Source organism: Theropithecus gelada, chromosome 10 (genome assembly GCF_003255815.1).
Source record: "Theropithecus gelada isolate Dixy chromosome 10, Tgel_1.0, whole genome shotgun sequence".
NCBI lineage: Eukaryota > Metazoa > Chordata > Mammalia > Primates > Cercopithecidae > Theropithecus > Theropithecus gelada.
Window position 1 is genome coordinate 96521545 of NC_037678.1, and position 21756 is coordinate 96543300.

The following is a 21756-nucleotide window of genomic DNA, read 5'->3' on the forward strand; positions in this document are numbered from 1 at the left end:
CCCCAGCACCATGGGCAAGCAAGGCCCACAGGGCTGCTGGGACTGAGGCCTCTAGCTGCTCCTGCTTCCCCCAGTTTTCACTGTCCACCCTCCAGTTACGTCATCACGTACCAGCAACCACAAACATCAACAGGCAGGATGGAGAATGGATTCTGCACGCATGGGTGCCGTGGAGAGTAAAGGAGTGAGAATGTGAGGGTGGAAAACGACCTGCTCTGTCATACTTCTTTTAGCTCACCTGCAAAATATTTGGTGGGGGAAAGGCTAAAACTACTGAGCTGTGATGGTCTTTGAGTGCTGAGGGTCTGAACACGGAGCTAAGTCTCATTCCAATCACTGTGAGTAACAGAGCAGCCTTGATACCGGCAGCCATAAGAGGTGTGGTGTCAACAAGGGAAAGCCTGGGTTGGTTATTTGGGTTTTATCAAATTCCAATTACCTGATGCAGGCTTACAGGGCCTTCCGTGTGAAAAAAGAGGGACAAGAAAAGAAAGGTAACAGGAGTTAACAGGGACTGCTCAGGGGAAGGACAAAGAGGAATCTGGCCCTTTGCTTTAAAAACAAATGCATGATGATAGATCTGACCTATTTCCAAAAAATCCCTGCCTAGCCTGTAAACCAAGACATGACTTTTACCAAGAGATTCCTTCTTGATCTGAAGGCAAGTAACGGCTGGGAAGATATTCTAGGCTTCATAAATGCTGAGTCTCATCCAAACATCTTTTGGATGGGATCAGACTGTGAATACAAGTATTGAAAAGCACATATATTTATGTGTATGTAAACAGACACATATAAAAAGGGTCAGTAGGAAATAAACTACAGTGTTAACAAGGATTTTCTCAGAGTAATGTTCATTTTCTTATTCATTCTATTGAGGGTTCTTTTTTTAGCTAATTCTTTGTTTCTAGAATAATCATGATGTTTTGCTTATGAAAATTTATTTAAAGTAGAATAATGCCTTAAATTGTAGTTGCTATGTTTCTTTAAAAGCTTATTTATCTAATTTATACATTTGGTTTCAGATAGATTTGCTGTGAAGAATATTTTAACCACATTCTAGGGCCCAAGAGATTGCTACTCCTCCTGTAATGTTGAATGGATGCCCAGGTCATGCTTCTTGTCTGGAGACAAGAGCAGAGGCACCTCCCCAGCAAAACTCCAAATCACCGCAGGGCCACGCCACAGACCCCACCTCCTCGGCGCCACAGACAGGCACAGACCTGTAAACCTTGGATGCACATTACAACTGGAAAACCAACAAGCTCCATGTTGCTCCTCTGAAGACTGCCCTTCCTCCCAAAGGGGGAGACAGAGACCCACACTTGGAAGGGCCTCACGCGCTGACAAAATACACCGTGGCTTCCTGGGGAGGACAGTGCGGCCTGGAGATGAGGGTCGCTCATCATGGGGAGGAGGGAGGAGTAGAGTGTGGGGGCCAGGCAGATGCCCAGAGGGGTGAGGCAGAAGGCATGTCCAATCGCTGCTCCCAGGGACACTGTTTCTTGGTGCTAGACCTTTGGTCAACTTTTCAAAAGAGGCTGGAAACACAGATTTTTATCATACTGGCAACTAAAAATCTCTTTCAAAAACACCACTGGGCTGGGTGCAGTGGCTCGCGCCTGTACTCCCAGCACTTTGGGAGGCCAAGGCGGGAGGATCTTTTGAGCCCAGGAGTTTGACGCCAGCCTGGGCAACATGGCAAAACCCCATCTCCACTAAATATAAAAAATTAGCCAGATGTTGTGGTGGTGGGTGTCTGGAGTCCCAGTAACTCAGGAGGCTAATGTGAGAGGATCACCTGAACCTGGAAGGTCGAGGCTGCAGTGAGCCATGATCACACCCCTGCAGTCCAGCTGGGGCAACAGAGCCACGCCCTGTCTCAGAACAAAACAAAACAACAAAACAAAATGCCACTGTAGGCTCTCCTACTCCAGTGTGGCAAACAGGTGGAAGGAAATCATTAAGGATGGGCAACACCCTGGGAGGCTCAGCCTCCCCTACCCAAGCCCAGCCCTACTCTCCCATGCCACGGGGCTGGACCAGGAGAACCCAAAGTTCTCCCTCATAGCAGTCTGCCACTTCCTTAGGAAATCCACAGAGCAAAATCTGTAGGCTGTGTGTCTACAGTAGCCCAAACAATCAAGTTAAAGAAAATCTATTCAATTCAGACATTTGCTGGGAGCCCACAATGTACTAGGCCACACAGGGCAATGCACCCCACACACCCTCCCTTAAGAACCAGCTCACGTGCCCGGCAGCAAAGGCACCTGCCCAAGGAGGCCAGCAAAGGTGCAAAAGCTGTGAGGGTCAAGTCTGAGGTCTGTTGATGGTGAACCTGCAGTCCTTGTAGCTTCGTGTTTATACCTAAGCCCCAAATCCTTTCTGGGCTGTACTATGTATATTTAAGGAACATTAAAGTCAAAAAACAAAACTCTCATCATTTTGGTATACTGTTAGTTTCTTTTTGAGTTTGTGCTTCTTACAAGTGGCAAAACTTAGAGATGAAAAATTCCTAGTTCTACTTTTCCGTTAGAAAAATCAAATGCCTCTTAGTACACTACATGTGTTTTACAATTAAGACACCCAAATAAAAAAGTCAGATTTACAAAGTATTAAATAACCTTACAATTTCTGTTCTTCTTACCAGCATTAAAAAAACAAAAACAAAAAGAAACAAATTCCTTTTTTAGCCAGTCATTTCCTAAGTTTCTGTGATTAAGTCTATTATAGACTGAACACCCAAACTCATAAGCCCAGATGCCTGCAGAGGGAGTCTGGAGCCTCTCAGTACCTCCTGTGTTCCTCTGTGGCCTCCTCCTTTCCTCCCCTCCCACCCCACCAGCTCACCTGCTGCCTCAGCAATATCAGGCCCAGCTTTGCAAGCCTTAAACTCCCAAACACGCAAGGCCAGACTCACTATGTGCAAACCAATCTAGCTACAAAGTGACCCCAGAGCCCCTGCCTCATCCTGTTCTAATGCTGTCAGCACCTGCCTCTCAGGCTGTCCTTCACAGAACACCCGCCGTGTGCAAGCCCTCGTTGTTCTCAAACAACCTCGTTTGTTTGAGAACAACCTCGAGGTTGTTCTCAAACCTCGTACCCACAGATGCAGCCCTTTCCTTGGAGCCTCACTTGTAGGACTGTTCCCAGGGCCATGTGCCCAGAGCCTCTGCCTTCGACCTCATGGGCTTGATACATCTGCACCTTTCTCCTTCCACATCTCGAAAAGCAAATACACAACGTGAAAAAACACACAAGATCCAAGTTCACTCAAGGAGACTACAATACCTACAAGGTCAGCACAAAATTCCACAGAAACCAAAGTACTGTATATCTGGATTTTTTAGGGGTATAAAAAACTAATTTGTTTTAAAAAAGAAACTATATTTTTTAGTGGTCATCTTTTCTAAAGACAGTTAGGCTTCTAGAATGCACAACTGACAAGGCATCTCCAACATGATGGCTTCAGCTGACTTCTCAGGTTGTCAACATTTTTACTCACCTCAGCTGAAGACAGACACGCTGGGCCCCCAGTGCAGTGTAGTCTTCTGTGGACACAAATCCAGCACCGGAGAGCAACCCTAGCACAGAAAGTCCTCCAGCTGGGAAGGGGCACAGGGACCTTTCTGGGTAATAAAAGTGTTCTATTTCTCAATCTGGGTGGTAGCTCTACCTCTCTCTCTATAAAGATATAGGTATATAAACTGTACACTTAAGATATATACCCTTCACTGCATGTAAACTAAATCACCATTAAAGTAAAAATACTCCCCCTAAAATCAGACATCATCATGAAAAGGAACCCTTACTAAAATTAAAGGAAAAATGGACACATACCACTTACCGAAATTCAAGAAAATCAGTTTGGCCTGTATTCCAGGACATAGTTTGATGAGAAATGGAATGGCAATGTACAACCCCAAAACACAGAAGAGTATCTTCCTCAGGCGCAACCATAGGCCCTTTCGCCTGCAAGAGAAAAGCAATGAATCGGTCAAAAGGCAGTAGGTGTCATTTTGCTGTAGTTTGTCAATAGTGTTATGAAAATCCCTAAAGAGCCACACGTATTTTTTTTTTCCACAATGATACTGCCAATAATAAAAGTAGCCTCCCACCTGCCTTTGCTCAAGTAATTAGTTTAGATAGTCTTTAACTTGAGCTTAGAACTCTACTGGGGGTAAGAGGAACTTTTTTTCTTGAAAGACAAAGAAATAGCTAATGATTTCTTACATTTGCCCTTGCGGAAGAATCCAGCAGAGAAAGCAGACCCCACAATGCCCCCCACCTGACATCAGACCCCGGCTGTAACCTCATATCAGGGAAGAGCGGCCTCCTCAGGCCTCCCGATCAGTCTTCTGTGAGCCAATTGCAGGCAGGCGTAGGTTACTCATTAGCTCCTGGTAGGAAGCACGCAGACCAAGGACATCAACAGAACCTGCCTGACCAGGTCCTTGGAGAGCAGGAGGCTAAGAACTGGCACGGTGTGTCCTTGCATTTACGTGTGGGCGAGCCCCTCTGTACCCACTCAACAGAGGACCTTTTCCCAGGCCCGTCAAGCCAGGTCGCATGACCCTCTTCTAATTCCTCTCCAGCTCCAGAGTTCTCATCATGTTCCCAAACCTCCTTTCAAAACTATCTCTAACCCGATGATTCTCAAACTCCTTGGTCTCAGGACTTCTCTACAGTACAAAATTGAGGACCCTACAGAGCTTCTGCTCAAAGAGCTTTTTAACTTCTCATTTGACAGACAGTCAAAAACAGTTTATATTTATGATGATCTGTTATATGAGAAGTTAAAGATAAGACATTTTAAAATGTCTATTAATTCATCTAATAATAACAATCCATTACATGTTGTTATAAACGGTATTTGTTATGAAAAATAATTTTCCAATACAAAAAATTTTAGTGAGGAGAAAACCAAAAAATTTTAGTGAGAAGAGTGACATTAACATTATTACACCTTTCTCTAAGTCAGAGAGCTTAACAGAAAGATGGACTCTCCTATCTGCTTCTGCATGCAATGTGCTGTGAATCCACATATCACATATCATCTGGAAAACCTCACTGCACACCCATGAGAGGAGGATGAAAAAAGGCAAATCACACCTTGACACTATTATGGAAATCGGTCGGACCTTACTGACCCTCTGCAAGGATCTGGGAACGAAAGAGTGCCAAGGGCACACCTGTAGGGCCACCGTTCTAACTTACCATATGACTCTAAATCTAGTGGGACAAGCTATCTCTGGACTGTTTCCAAACAGTCTTAAAACCACATATTGAACTGCTGATACAAGCAACAATACAGATGAATCTCAAAAGGATTGTTATGTTAAATAAGACATCCAAAAAAGACCATATACTATGTAATTCCATGTCTAAAATTCTAGAAAAAGTAAAACTCTAAGGACAGAAAAACAGAACAGAGAGAGGTTGCCAGGGGCTGGGGGTGGAGCAGATGGACTGTAAGGGCCAGGAGAGGGTCTTGGAGTGATGGAACATACTTTACCTTGATGTGGCTGTGGTTACACGATGGCATACATTTGTCAAGACTCACTCAATTGTACACTTAGAATCCATGAACTTTGTCATACGTAAATAATCTCAATAAAACTGATGTAAATAATAAAGCTGACAAACACCTCAATAAAGCTGATGACAAATATGCACATCCGATAATGTAACTCATTCACTCATTTTCCTGGTTCATTCAGAGATCATCATCGAGAGCCTGGCACTCTGAGGTGGTGGACAGTCAGGGCAGCAAAGGATGGCGCCCACACTTGTGCTGTGCTCACAGCCCAGTGGGCGTTAATCAAGCACAAGGCTGTGGCAGGCTGGGTGAGAGGTACCTGCTGCTGGGGATACTGTCCAGGGTGATCTGAGCTAGTTGGGCTACCAGGGACAAGGCCATTGGACTGATACAGTAATTTAGGAATACAAGAGTTAACTAGATGGTGGAGAGACCAGTTTAAAATGGCATCGTAAACACCATACAAGATCTAGCTTTTCAAAGAGGGTATATTAATCACAATATTGAGGTTCAAAGTGCCAGCTCTGAAGTCTGGTTCAACATCTAACCCATCACTTACTATCTGTGTAATCTTGAACAAGCGATTTAACCTCTCTGAGCCTTGTTCTCCTTAATGCTTGGTAAGGATGATAATGGTACCTCCTTTGTGTAGGTTCCTGGAAGGATTACACACAGTAACACATGTAGACTGCACATGTGAGTCCTTGCACCAAACCTGCAACACATCTTAGCTTCCATCACCAACTCTTTATTCTTGTTAAAGAGCAGGGTCTGACACAGCTAATGGCCCTGGCAGGGAGAAATTGGGAAAATGTGAGAGGTTGGAAGAGGACCAGAAAGACTCAGAACGTTATCCTGAGAGAAAACGAAAAGCCCATAAAAAGAAAGAAGCCTGCAATCAAGTGTGCCACCACTTCAATGCCTGGTGCCTATGCCTGGATCATCTGTGGTTAGTTCTGTGTCCCTCCCACAATCTACTTACTCATCCTTCAGCACCTGCACAGATCTCTGCCCTACTGTAAGGCGTCAAGTGGTTTGCAATTTTGTGCCTCAAGAGAAAGGAAAGCCTATGTCCACACAAAGACTTGTTAAAAAATGTTCACAGCTTCAGCCTGGGCAACAACAGTGAAACTCTGTCTCAAAAAAAAAAAAAAAAAAAGTTCAGTTTTACTCACAGTAGCCAAAAACAGAAACAACCCAAATGGCCATCAATGAGTGAATGGATAAACAAACCATGGTATGCCCTTAGAATAGAATATAATGCAGCAATAAAATGAAATAAACTATTGATACATGCAACCATGCAGATGAATCTCAAAATAACATGTTAAGCAACAGAAACCACGTGAAAGATGGCCAGGTCACTGGCAGATTTTCACTGACATATGATTTCACCAAACACATTTTATTGCACTTCACTTTACTGCATTTTGCAGATACCACATTTTTTTTTTACAAATTCAAGGTTTGTGGCAACTCTGCACTAAGCAAGTCTGTCAGTGCCATTTTTCCAACATTCCAACAGCATGTGCTCACTTTGTGTCTTTGGGTCAGTATTTTTTACCGGTAAAGTTTTTTTGTTGTTGTTTGCTTTGAGATGAGGTCGCATTCTGTCACCCAAGTTGGAGTGCAGTGGCACAATTATAGCTTACTGCAGCCTCTACCTCCCAGATCCAAGCCATCCTCCCACCTTGGCCTCCCAAGTAGCTTGGATCACAAGCATGTGCCACCATACCCAGCCAGGTTTATTTTTTATTTTGTAGAGACGAGGTCTCCCTATGTTGCCCGGGCTGGTCTTGAACTCCTGGGCTCAAGTGATCCTACCATCTTGGCCTCCCAAAGGGTTGGGATTATGGGTGTGAGCCACAACCTCCCAGACTCAAGTGATCCTCCCACCTGAGTCCCCTGAGTAGCTGGGGCTGTTATAGGCATGTGCCACTATGCCCAGCTAATTTTTAAATTTTCTGTAGGGACAGTGTCTCCCTACGTTGCCCAGGCTGGTCTCGAACTCCTGGGCTAGGGCAATCCACCCACCCTGGCCTTCCAAAGTGCTGGGATTACAGGCATGAGCCACCATACCTGGCCTAAAGTATTTTTTTTTTTTTTTTTTGAGACGGAGTCTCGCTCTGTCGCCCAGGCTGGAGTGCAGTGGCCGGATCTCAGCTCACTGCAAGCTCCGCCGCCCGGGTTTACACCATTCTCCTGCCTCAGCCTCCCAAGTAGCTGGGACTACAGGCGCCCGCCACCTCGCCCGGCTAGTTTTTTGAATTTTTTTAAGTAGAGACGGGGTTTCACCGTGTTAACCAGGATGGTCTTGATCTCCTGACCTCGTGATCCGCCCGTCTTGGCCTCCCAAAGTGCTGGGATTACAGGCTTGAGCCACCGTGCCCGGCCCGTAAAGTATTTTTAAATTAAGGTATGTACACTGTTTTCTTAGATAAAACCTGCCAAAACTCACATAAGAAATAGACAATCTAAACAAGCCTGTTTCTATTAAATAAATTGAATCAATAATTAACAACCTTTCAAAACAGAAATCACTGGGCCCAGATGGGTTCACTGGGGAATTCTACCAAACATTTAAGGAATTCTCTGCAATCTCTTCCAGAAGACAGAAGCAATCTCTTTTTAACTTATCCTATAAGCTCAGCATTACCCTAAATGAGACAAAGACATTACAAAAAAGAAGACAAAGCTGGGCCTAGTGGTATGTGCCTGTGATCACAGCTACTTGGGAGGCTGAGGCAGGATGGCTTCAGCCCAGGACTTCAAGGCCAGCCTGGGCAACATCTCGGAAAAAAAGAATGAGGTCGGGCACAGTGGCTCACACCTGTAATTCCAGCACTTTGGAAGGCCAAGATGGGTAGAGTTCAAGACCACCTGGCCAACACGGGGAAATCCTGTCTCTACTAAAAATACAACAATTAGCTGGGCATGGTGGCAGGCGTCTGTAATCCCAGCTACTTGGAAAGCTGAAGCAGGAGAATCGCTTGAACCTGGGAGGTGGAGGTTGCAGTGAGCTGAGATCACACCATTGCACTTCAGCCTGGGTGACAAAGCAAAAAATAAAATAAAATAATTAAAAAATAAAGAAAGCTAAAGACCAATACTCTCATGAACATAAATGCAAAATCCTCTAAAAAATATTAGCAAAGCAAATTCAATAATGTATAAAAAGAATTATACACTATGGCCAAGTGGGATTTGTCCCAGGTATGCAAGGCTAGTTCAATGTAAGAAAATCAATGAACGTAATACATTACATCAATAGGCTAAAAAAGAAAAATCACATGATCATATAAATAGACGCAAAAAAGCATCTGACAAAATCTATACCCATTCATGATTAAAAAGCCTCAGCACACTAGGAATAAAGGGCAACTTCCTCAACTTGATAATATCTACAAAAAACAGTTAACATCTTACTTAATGATGAAAAGCTTGAAGCTTTCCTGCTAAGATTAAGAACAAAGCAAGATTACACAATAAAACAAGAAAAGGAGATAATAGGTATAGAGACCGGGGAAGGAAAAAAATAAAATTGTTTGCAGATCACATGACTGTCTATGTAGAAGATCTAAAACTTGGAACTAATTAGTGATTATTGCAAGGTTCCAAGATACAAAGTTAATATACATAAGCCAGTAGTTTGCATATATACCAGCAATGTGAAATCCAAAACATATTGCCATTTACATTAGCAACCCCCACAATGAACTACTTAGATACAAATTCAACAAAATATGTACGAGATCTAAATAAGAAAAACTATAAAACTCTGACGAAACATATAAAGGAAGAACTAAATAAAGAGATATTCCATCTTCATGGATAGGAAGGCCCAATATTGTCAATATGTCAGTTCTTCCCAACTTTGTAGATTCAATATAATCACAATCAAATCCCAGCAAGTTATTTCCTGGATATTGACAAACTGATCCTAAAGTTTATTTATTTATTTATTTATTTTTTTGAGACGGAGTCTCGCTGTGTCACCCAGGCTGGAGTGCAGTGGCGCGATCTCGGCTCACTGCAAGCTCCGCCTCCCGGGTTTATGCCATTCTCCGGCCTCAGCCTCCCAAGTAGCTGGGACTACAGGCGCCCGCCACCACGCCCGGCTAGTTTTTTGTATTTTTAGTAGAGACGGGGTTTCACCATGTTAGCCAGGATGGTCTCGATCTCCTGACCTCGTGATCCACCCGCCTCGGCCTCCCAAAGTGCTGGGATTACAGGGTTGAGCCACCGCGCCTGGCCCTAAAGTTTATATAGAGAGGCAAAAGACTCAGGATAGACAGCATTAAAGGAGAAGAACAAACTTGGAGGACTGACACAACCTGGCTTGAATACTTACAATAAAGCCACAGTAATCAAGACAGTGGTGTACTGTCAAAAATACGAATAGACCAACGAGCCTAGAAATAGACCCACATAGCTATAATCAACCGATCTGTGACAAAGGAGCAAGGGCAATACAATGGAGTAAAGATGATCTTTTCCACAAATGGTGCTGTAACAACTGTACATTCATACGGGAAAAAAATGAATGAAGATATAGACCTGATACCCTTCACAAAAATAAAACTCAAAATGCGTCATAGACCTAAATGTAAAAACCAGAAAACTGTAAAACTCTTAGGAGATAACAGAGAAAAAAATTTAGGTGAACTTGGGTATGATGAAGACTTTTTTTTTTTTCCTGGAGACGGAGTCTCACTCTGTCACCTAAGCTGGAGTGCAGTGGCGCCATCTCGGCTCACTGCAACCTCTGCCTCCTAGGTTCAAGCAATTCTCCTGCCTCCTGGGCAGCTGAGACTACAGGCGAGCGCCACCACCCCCAGTTGATTTTTTGTATTTTTAGCAGAGACGGGGTTTCACCGTGTTAGCCAGGATGGTCTCGATCTCCTGATCTTGTGATCCGCCCACCTCAGCCTCCCAAAGTGCTGGGATTACAAGCGTGAGCCACAGAGCCTGGCCGATGAAGACTCTTTAGATACAAAACTACCAAGGTAAGATCCATGAAAGAAATATTAATCAGCTAGGCTTCATTAAACTTGAAAACTTCTGCTCTGTGAAAGACAATGTCAAAAGAATGAGAAGATAAGCCACAGACAGGGAAAAACATATTGACAAAAGTGTATCTGATAAAAGACTGTTATACAAAATATACAAAGAACTCTTAAAATTTGATAATAAGAAGACAAATAACTGGATTTTACAAGGAGCAAAGGACCTGAACAGACACCTCTCCAAAGAAGATGCACAGATGGCAAGTAAGCATATGAAAAGGTGTTCACATATATGTAATCAGAGAAAGGCAAATTAACACAACAAGATATCACTACACACTATTAGAATGGCCAAAATGTTGGCTGGGCGTGGTGGCTCAAGCCTGTAATCCCAGCACTTTGGGAGGCCGAGATGGGCGGATCACGAGGTCAGGAGATCGAGACCATCCTGGCGAACACAGTGAAACCCCGTCTCTACTAAGAAATACAAAAAATAGCCGGGCGAGATGGTGGGCGCCTGTAGTCCCAGCTACTCGGGAGGCTGAGGCCGGAGAATGGCGTGAACCCGGGAGGCGGAGCTTGCAGTGAGCTGAGATCCGGCCACTGCACTCCAGCCTGGGCGACAGAGCGAGACTCCGTCTCAAAAAAAAAAAAAAAAAAAAAAAAAAAGAATGGCCAAAATGCAAAACACTGATAACATTAAATGCTAGGAGAATGTGGAGCAACAGGAATTCTCATTCATTCCCAGTGGGAATGCAAACATGGTACACAGTCACTTGGGAAGACAGTTTGGCAACTCCTCCCAAAACTAAACATATTCTTACTATATGATCTAGCAATCAGGCTCCTTGGTACTTACTCAAATAAATGAAAAATATATGTCCACACAAAAACCTGTATACAGACATTTACAGCAGCTTTATTAATAACTGCCAAAAGTTTGCCATTCACATTAGCAACCCCCAAAATGAACTACTTAGATACAAGTCCAACAAAATATGTACAAGATCTAAATGAGAAAAACTATAAAACTGCCAAAAGTTTGGCAGTTATTAATAAAGATAAGATAACCAAGATAAGATGTCCTATGATAGGTGAGTGAATAAATAAACTGGTACATCCAGACAATGGAATATTATTCAATGCTAAACAGAAATCAGCAATCAAGCCATGAAAAGAACATGGCAGCAACTTAATATTACTTAGTGAAGCTTATTACTAAGTGAAAGAAGCTCATCTCAAAAGGCTATATACTATATGACTCCAAGTATGTGACATTCTGTAAAAGGTAAAACTATGGAGATGGCAAAAAGATTAGTGGTCATCCAGGGATGGCACAGATTTTTAGGGCAGTGAAACTATTGTGTATGATATAACAATGGTAAATAAGTATTATACATTTGTCGAAATCTCATAAAATGCACAACATCAAGCGTGAACCCTACTTAATGCAAACTACGGATTTGGGGTGATGATGTGTCAATGCAGGTTCACTGATTCTAGCAAACATACCATTGCAGTACAGGATGTGGATAGTGTGGCATACCATGTGTGGCAGGGGCGGGGAGGGAGTGCACGGGAAATTCTGTACTTCCCACTCGATTCTGCTGCAGACCTAAAACTGCTCTAAAAAATAAAGTTTATTATTATTATTATTATTATTATTATTATTATTATTTGACACGGAGTCCCACTCTGTTGCCCAGGCTGGAGTGCAGTGGTGCGATCTGCAGGCTCCCCCTCCCGGGTTCATGCCACTCTCCTACCTCAGCCTCCCGAGTAGCTGGGATTACAGGCATCCGCCACCACGCCCGGCTAATTTTTTGTATTTTTAGTAGAGATGGGGTTTCACCATGGTAGCCAGGATGGTCGCGATCTCCTGACCTTGTGATCCACCCGCCTCGGCCTCCCAAAGTGCTGAGATTATAGGCGTGAGCCACTGCGCCCGGCCAAGTCTACTAATTTTTTAAAGTCAACAATAAAACGTTACTCATAGCTGTCAAGTGTCTTTGGACTCCACAGAAAACCTGAAGCACAGGATGAGAGATGAGGGTGGTATAGGATAAGAGATGAGAATGGCAGTTAGTGTTCAGAGACTTGAGATGGAAATAAAAGTCAATATTACACTAAGAAATCCACAGAACCAGAAAGAGAAAACTACCTAATTTTGAAACCTTCACAGCTTACATATTAGAAGTTTTATATCATTATTTTTACCAGACATATATATATTCTTGTAAATAATTAAGTTCTGCAAGAGTCTCATAAGGGACAAGAGTTGGTCATCTGGAAATACTGCCAACATGGTGTTTTCAGCAGGGTACTCCCCAGCACCCTTCTCTCTCCTGGACTGCAACCATTATCTGTCTTTAAAACTGTACCAGGATGTGTGATTGCGGATGCCTCTCTCTCTCATCCTGTGAGTTTTTTCTTCATTTAATTATGAACTACTATATTATTTTAATACCTAAGAGTATAAGTTTCCATAATAAAATTTATTTTTTCTAGATTCCATTTCAGTCAGTGTTATGGTCAAGGATAAATCTTGGCCAGGTGTGGTGGTTCACACCTGTAATCCCAGCACTTTGAGTGGCCAAGGCAGCAGGACCCCTTGAGCCACTTGAGTTTGAAACTGGCCTGGGCAACACAGGGAGACTCTGTCTCTATAAAAAAAAATTAAAAATTAGCTGGGCATGGTGTACGTGCCTGTGGTCCTAGAGGATCGCTTGAGCCCAGAAGGAAAGATAAATATCTTCAGCAAGTCTGAAAATCTCTTGGAAAGGCAAACAAATTCTGTAAGTCTGTATTATATTTGAAAAGCGTATCAGAAAAATAAAAATGTTTTCATGTTTTTAAAAAAAGTTCACATATAATGTTGGCTGTGGGTTCGGGAAAGAAAAAAAAAAAAGGAAAAAAGGCTGGGCGCTGGGGCTCACGCCTATAATCCCAGCACTTTGGGAGGCCTAGATGGGCGGATGACAAGGTCAGGGATCGAGACCATCCTGTCCAACGTGGTGAAACCCCGTCTGTACTAAAAATACAAAAATTAGCTGGGCATGGTGGTACACGCCTGTAGTCCCACCTACTCGGGAAGCTGAGGCAGGAGAATCGCTTGAATCCAAGAGGCAGAGGTTGCAGTGAGCCGAGATGGCACCACTGCACTCCAGCCTGGGCAACAGAGTGGGACTCTTGTCTAAAAAAAAAAAAAAAGTTCACAGATAAAAGCAACAAATACAAGAGCAACAAATACAAGAAAAAGCAAGAAATAGACTAATAAGTTCTGGGCTAGAAAGAGAATATGAATATACAAAATCAGGGATCAAAAAGGTCAGATGGCTGTAGATGAGATTTTTATTTTTAATAAAGAATACTATGTACTTTGCTAAACCAAAACAATTTTGATAATTCAATGACACAAACCATTTGGTTAAAAAAAAAAAAATGCACTGGGTGTGCTGACTTGAGTCTGTGGTCCCAGCTACTCGGGAGGCTGAGATGGGAGGATTACTTGAGCCCAGGAGGTTGAGGCTCAGTGAGCTGTGACTGAGCCTGTGACTAGCCATGACACTCCAGTCTGGGCAACAAAGCAAGGCTCCACCTCGTAAGTACTGAAAACTCACTCAAATTGTGTGGAAAAAAACTAATTAAACCTTTCTCCGAAGGAGGTGTTAGACAAAGTTATCAAAGACTTACATCCTTGAAAGCCACTAATCCCAGAAGGACTGACAAGCATTTCCCCCTGAATTTTAAGAAATAGATATCATATCATACAATCTGGCAAAACGGGGGAAAAAAGAGAGCACATTAAAAATCAAAGCTAGCGGCCGGGAGCGGTGGCTCATGCCTGTAATCCCAGCACTTTGGGAGGCCCAGACGGGCGGATCATGAGGTCAGGAGATCGAGACCATCCTGGCTAACATGGTGAAACCCCTTCTCTACTAAAAATACAAAAAATTAGCCGGGCGTGGTGGTGGGCGCCTGTAGTCCCAGCTACTCGGGAGGCTGAGGCAGGAGAATCCTGTGAACCCAGGAGGCGGAGCTTGCAGTGAGCCGAGATCGCGTCACCGCACTCCAGCGTGGGCCACTAAGCAAAACTCCGTCTCAAAAAAATAAAAAATAAAAATAAAAAAAAAAATCAAAACTGGCTTTAGTATAATGTGAAAATGGAATCAACATAGCACCACAAAGCAAACTACCAAGAGTTTCAAATATGAAGAGATACAAACATGCTGGTAGTATAAAAACAAATCAGGTAGGAATATAAAATAGTCCAGCTGCTATGGAAAACAGTTTCGCCATTCCTCAAAAAGTTAAGCCTAGAATTACCATATAATCTAGCAATTCCACTCCTCAATATATACTCCAAAGAATTGATATCAGGGACTGAAACAGATAATTGTAGACCAATGTTCATAGCAACATTATTCATAATAGTCAAAAAGTGGAAGTAACCCAGTGTCCATCAACAGATGAATAAATCAACAAATGAACAGATGAATGGATATACATACAATGGAGTATTATTTAGCTACAAAAATGAAATTTGGATGCATCCTATAACACGAACTTTTAAAACATTATGCTAAGTGAAATAAGCCAGACACAAAGGATAAATATTATATGATAAATATTATATGATAAAGAATAAATATGACACATTTATGTGATGTACCTAGAATAGGCAAATTCATACTGACAGAAAGTCTAACAGTGCTTACCAGGAGTTGTGGGAAGGGGATAATGGGGAGGTATTACTTAATGGTTTCAGAGTTTCTATTTGGGATGGTGAAAAGTTCTGGAAATGAATGGTGGTGATGTTTGCAAAACAATGTGAAAGTATTTAATGCCACTAAATTATACACTTCAAAATGATTAAAATGGTAAATTTTATGTTATATATATTTTATACCAATGATAAATGAAATCTAGGGAACATAACGAAAGGCTAACATAACATCAACAAATAGGTTTTATTTCAGGAGCACACGTATCAGCTGCATCAATAACGTGGATGAAAGAGAGGGGCTTAAAAGGTTAGTAAAATTCAATATGTAGTCCCAATAATAAAACCCCTAGTGAAATAGGAATAGAGGACATTCCCTTAAGATGATCAAGTTTATACCTGTTTCAAACCAGTAATCAAACCCAAGCAAAACACAGCAGTAAAATACTAGACAGAGATAGGATATTCACTAGCATCACCATAATTAACACTATTCTGGAAGTGCAAGTTAAAAGAATAAGGCAAGAGAAAATACAAAGTATAACCAAAAAAACTGGAAGATAAAAAAATAGTTGTTATGATTTGGCCCTGTCCCCACCCAAATCTCATCTTGAATTGTAATAATCCCATGTGTCAAAAGCAGGGCCAGGTACAGATAACTGAATCATGGGGGCAGTTTCCTCCATACTGTTCTCATGGTAGTAAGTCTCACGAGATCTGGTGGTTTTATAAATGGGAGTTCCACTGCACAAGCTCTCCCGTGTGCCACCATGTAAGACATGATTTTGCTTCTCTTTGCTTTCCACCACGATAGTGAGGCCTCCCCAGCCATGTGGAACTGTGAGCCCATTAAATCTCTTTCCTTTATAAATTACCCAGTCTCTGCCGGGCGCGGTGGCTCAAGCCTGTAATCCCAGCACTTTGGGAGGCCGAGGCGGGCGGATCACGAGGTCAGGAGATCGAGACCATCCTGGCTAACACAGTGAAACCCTGTCTCTATTAAAAAAATACAAAAAACTAGCCGGGCGAAGTGGCGGGCGCCTGTAGTCCCAGCTACTCGGGAGGCTGAGGCAGGAGAATGGCGTAAACATGGGAGACGGAGCTTGCAGTGAGCTGAGATCCGGCCACTGCACTCCAGCCTGGGCGACAGAGTGAGACTCCGTCTCAAAAAAAAATTTTTTTTTAAATAATAAATAAATAAATAAATAAATAAATAAATAAATAAATTACCCAGTCTCAGGTATATGTTCATTAGCAACGTGAGAACATACTACTACAGTACATTAGTACCCCAAGAGTACTAAACATAAAATCCTAAGCCCCTCAATAGACTGAATGGACCCTCTTTGGGGATCCCAGAGAAACCTGTTAACATAATTACAGCAAATGCAGAAAACGTCTTATCTGAACTTCCCTCATCTGACTAGAGCAGAACTTTATGACAGTCAGCTGCCATAAACCTCGCACTCTGGGAGGATCTCCAGTCAGGTTGATGATTGACCTTGGGTACTAGAGCATTAAAAAAAAAACTGTAAAAAAGCCTCATCAGAGGCTTCCATCCTATGAATCCTTCACTCACACACACACACCCTTATTAAGCTGGTACATAAACCTTCACCTCTTCTTCAGAGAGCTACTCTCTCTTAGAGTATTGCCATATGCATAATAAACATTTCTTATGTTAATCTATCTATTGTCATTTAATTCACAGGCCCCCTAACAATTTGGATCTAAGTTGGTGGAAGAAAGGTTTTTTCTTCCCAAAAGTGACATCATTGGATCTGGCTGTCTTTCTTCTCCAATATGATGGATTCCTGCCAGCAAAGACTTTGTCTTTCACCTTTGTCTCCAAGGCATTTAACTCAATGCCAGGCTCATAGTTTGTGCCTGATGAACCCATAACCAAAGAATTACTGTCTCATGATCATTAGTGCAAAAAAACGATCAGAACCACCATCACCTTCTTTGGGCTTCCACTGTACTTAAGAATTTCACACCTTTTTCTATTTCACAGTGTGTGTCTTGCTCCCATTGAAATAACTGCATTGGAAGTCACTCTGCTTGACAGTCACTTGGCTGTGTACTGCAATCTCCTGTAACATTTACAAAATACTGATGCTTGGGACTTGCCCTGGAAATTCTAATTTTATTGGCCTCAAGTTGACCTTGGCCCTTACCCTCTAGACTAGGACTTTTATTATCATTTAAAATAAACTGGACAGCACGGTGGTTCACCTGTAATCCCAGCACTTTGGGAGGCCAAGGCAGGCGGATCACCTGAGGTAGGGACCTGACCAACATGGAGAAACCCCATCTCTACTAAATATACAAAATTAGCCGGGGGTGGTGGCACATGCCTGTAATCCCACCTACTCGGGAGGCTGAGGCAGAATTGCTTGAACCCACGGGGTGGAGGCTGTGGTGAGCTGAGATCGCACCATTGCACTCCAGCCTGGGCAACAAGAGTGAAACTCTGTCTCCAAAGAAAAAAAAAAACACTACACACTGTACCTAACATGGTGCTAGACACACAGTAAACAACCACATTTGATTATTTTTTATTTTACTTTTATTTTTTGAGACAGAGTCTCTCTCTGAAGCCCAGGCTGGAATGCAATGGCATGATCTCAGCTCACTACAACCTCCACCTCCTGGGCTCAAAAGATTCTCTAGCCTCAGCCTCCCAAGTAGCTGAGATTACAGGTGCCCGCCACCATTCCTGGCTCATTTTTGTATTTTTAGTAGAGACGAGGTTTCACCACATTGACCAGGCTGATCTCAAACTCTTGACCTCATGTGATCCACTTGCCTTGGCCTCCAAAGTGCTAGGATTACAGGTGTGAGCCACCACACCTGGCCTTTTATTTTATTTTTGAGATGGAGTCTCGCTCTGTTGCCCAGGCTGGAATGCAGTGGCAGGATTCCAGCTCACTGTAACCCCTGCCTCCTGGGTTCAAGTGATTCTCCTGCCTCAGCCTCCCAAGTAGCTGGGACTAAAGGCACGTGCCACCACACCTGGCTAATTTTTGTATTTTTCAGTAGAGACAGGGTTTCACCATGTTGGCCAGGCTGGTCTCGAACTCCTGACCTCAGGTGATCTACCCGCCTCGGCCTCCCAAAGTGCTGGGATTACAGGCCTGAGTCACCACACCTGGTGCAACCACATTTGTTTATTAAAGTGATAGGCTAAATGAAGGGACTGCTAATTAAGTGACTATCTGTATCTCTCAAGCTCAGGACAGTGTTCTTGAAAAGGGTATCTATTTATTGTACATATCTGTCAAAAAGATTTCTCAAAATTAAAATGAATTCTAATTAAAACACACACAGGCCAGGCATGGTAGCTGATGCCTATAATCCCAGCACTTTGGGAGGCCAAAGCAGGAGAATCGCTTGAGGACAGGAGTTCAGCCTGAGCAACAATTAAGAGACCAGGTCCCTTAATTAAAACAAAAAATTAACCAGATGCGGTGGTGCGCACCCGTAGTCCCAGCTACTCTGAAGGCTGAGTCTGTAGTGAGCTATGATCACGTCACTGCATTCCAGCCTGGGCAACACAGCGAGACCCTGTCTATATTTTTATAAACAAACAAACAAAAAGAGCCTCCAAAATTGGTGATTTTAAATTAGCAGCTCTATCACCACTATAGTTCTGTCATCTAATTATGGAGGACACATATAAAGAATTTATAAATGAAAATTAGCTACTTTAAAACTTGAATCTCTAAGTAATACCAAAATAATAGACAAAATAAATCAGAAATCTCATATGTTTTTTTCCAAATTCTAGAGCTGAGGGCAAGTGTTAGGTGTTTTTTTGTTTCCTGGCAAACATGCCATGTTTAATGTACCTTTAAAGTTAATTCCCAAAGTATGAACAAGCACCTGTAAATGAAAGTAAATAACTCAAAGAAAAAATTTAAAGAATGAGCAAATTTATAAGCAGAATATGCAAATATTTAAGCAGAATATGCAGCATTACCCTCTAACTATTCCAAAAGACAACGCTCTCGAAACACGTGTTTGGGAATATGGTTATTTATGCAGCAGCGCTCAGGAGGGCACACAGATAAAGGCCCCAAAGGGAAAAACACAGATGAACCTAAGCCTGACCCAGCTGTATTCTGTACAGGCTGTGCTGCTGCTGGGTCCACTTTAGAGCAGGACTGAGAATGTTAGTTTCTACCCCGGCAGGCAGACCCTAGGCTCTTATGGGACAGTCGCTGAGATCCTTCCAAGGTCCAGGAAATAATCAAGCGCCCAAGGCACAGAGAAATCAAATTTGTCCTGGGCCTAGAGACCACAGCCTGCCTGGGGCAACGGCTGTCTGCACACCTTGGGACACACTGCTCACTTCACCTTCCTGGCCTTTCCTTCTGTCCTCTGCAGAACCAAACTCAACGTCAGGCCATGCTTTCTGCTCATCCAACAATGACTGCTCCGTGATCACTAACGTGCCACTACCTGCACTTCAGTGTCTCAAGGTCTCCCCTGCTGCTGACATTTGGAACAGGCTGGTCAGGATACTGAGGATGCCGGACTCTTGTTCGCGATGGTCTTTGTATAAACCCAAGGGGAATGGGAATTTGGAGACAAAGGAAGCCATCCTGGAGTGGCCAAATAAAGCCTTTAATCTTTAAGGACTAGGAGGTTCTTATTTCAAGACCCAAACCAAATTCCTAAGTGAATAAACAAATGAGTATGAATTTCTAGCCTCAATAAATCAACTAAGGTGAATGTAGCAGCAGATCATATTTGGCAGTAAAGCAAAAACCAAAAACCAGAGTCTGGCCTGAAGGGCTGTTCCCACCTGTGGTGCCAGTTCATAGGTGTAGGGGCAGAAGATGGACACAGGGTACACGCTGTCCTGGAGGCAGGAAACAGGCAGGCAGGAAGGTCTGGGGAGAACTGGGGGGCAGGAAGGCAGGGAGGGGGCCGTCCCACTGACCCCAGCTCTGATGACAGAATACGTTCTACATTTTTATGGCCCCGTTTTTAAACATTCTGATTTTTCAGCATCCATTGCCACTGTTTGCTAGTCATGCCTCATAGTCTAAAAGGCTGTATATAAGCCACGTGTTACAGATGAAAAACTGAGGCCTGTGTACAAGATGCACTGTCCATTGGAACTGGACACAGCCCATCTTTCCTGATGGCCATGATAAGAACCCTCTTGGTTCACCATTTACACAACCACAGGATCCCAAATGGATGGTGAAAGACAGTGACACCAAAAGAAATCTGACAAGTCAAACTATTAAGTGCAATAAAATCCTATATAAGATAGAATTGCTATAATTATTAGAAAAAAAAATTATTATTTTAGAAAAAAATTAACTTGTCTGGTTTCCTCGGCTTTTGACTGTCGTATTTTCTTAGAATGACAGTGTTTGGCCTCTCTCCAGCAGTTCAGAATTAGAAACCTAACCCAATCACGTCTATCCCTTCTCTTATCCAACTTTGCTTTCTCTTTCCTATCTCTTTTTTCTCTTTCTGTACTTTCTGAACAGATACTCAAGCATAATTAGACTACTTTGAACAACAAAGACATTATGTCCTAAGAGGTCTGAGTTGTCAATGACTTTGTATTTGGATCAGGAAACAGGAAAAGTAAAGGTACAATAAGCCCAGAGGGTCCCCACTCTCAAATAATGCAGCACATTCCTGCTAAGCTACAGTGGGGTGTTCTGGGCATCACTGGATTCACTGGTGCCACATCATACATGTACACACCTGACGTTTTCCATCCTGATGACCTGCAGGCTGGACAACACTTAATGCAGTCCATTCTCTGTTGCTGCCTACCAAAGAGAAATATGCAGAAAACAAACAAAGATTTTAAAAAACAGACCCTGTCCCCAATTTTAAGGGCAATATAGAAAAAAAAATGAAGGTGAGCTCATCATGCTAAAAGGAGAAATGCTGTGTCTCTGAACTCAATCTAGAAAGCTTTCTGTTGCCACTTCCCTCTTTTTGTTTTTGCCATTTCCTGCTGAAAGAGTAAAACANGAAATTTATCTTCAGATGACAAAGCTGCCTTAGTCCCTTTTTGTGTTGCTATATTAGGAATACCTGAGGCTAGGTGATTTATAAAGAAAAGAGGTTTCTTTGGCTCACAGTTCTGTAGGCTAGACAAGAAGCATGGTGCCAACATCCACATCTGGTGATAGCTTCAGGTTGCTTCCACTCAGGGTGGAAAGCAAGGGGATCTAGTGGGACGAGATCACAGAGCAGCGGGGAGGGAAGGTGCTAGGCTCTTTTTACGGGAACTCAGAGTCAGAACTCACTCATTCCCATAAGAGTGGCACCAAGCCATTCTTAAGGAATCTTCTCCCCCACAGTGACCCAGACACCTCCTACCTCCCGCCAGGCCCCACCTCCAACATAAGGACCAAATTTCAACATAAAACTTGGCAGGACGAAACAAACCATATCTAAACCATAGCTAACGGACTACAGAGCTATTGTGTTATATTTCCTGTTCCCAG

At 42.9% G+C, this 21756-nt stretch overlaps 1 protein-coding gene across 3 annotated transcripts in view; it reads right to left on the reverse strand.

Annotated features, from left to right (window-relative positions):
- The window catches only part of ABHD12 (abhydrolase domain containing 12), an 82570-nt gene that overhangs the window by 33607 nt on the left and 27207 nt on the right, over positions 1-21756 (reverse strand). For all 3 annotated transcript variants that reach the window (XM_025398173.1, XM_025398175.1, XM_025398172.1), the window contains exon 2: positions 3848-3972. In XM_025398173.1, the coding sequence (XP_025253958.1) occupies positions 3848-3972 (125 nt within the window). The remainder of the gene's footprint in view (positions 1-3847; positions 3973-21756) is intronic.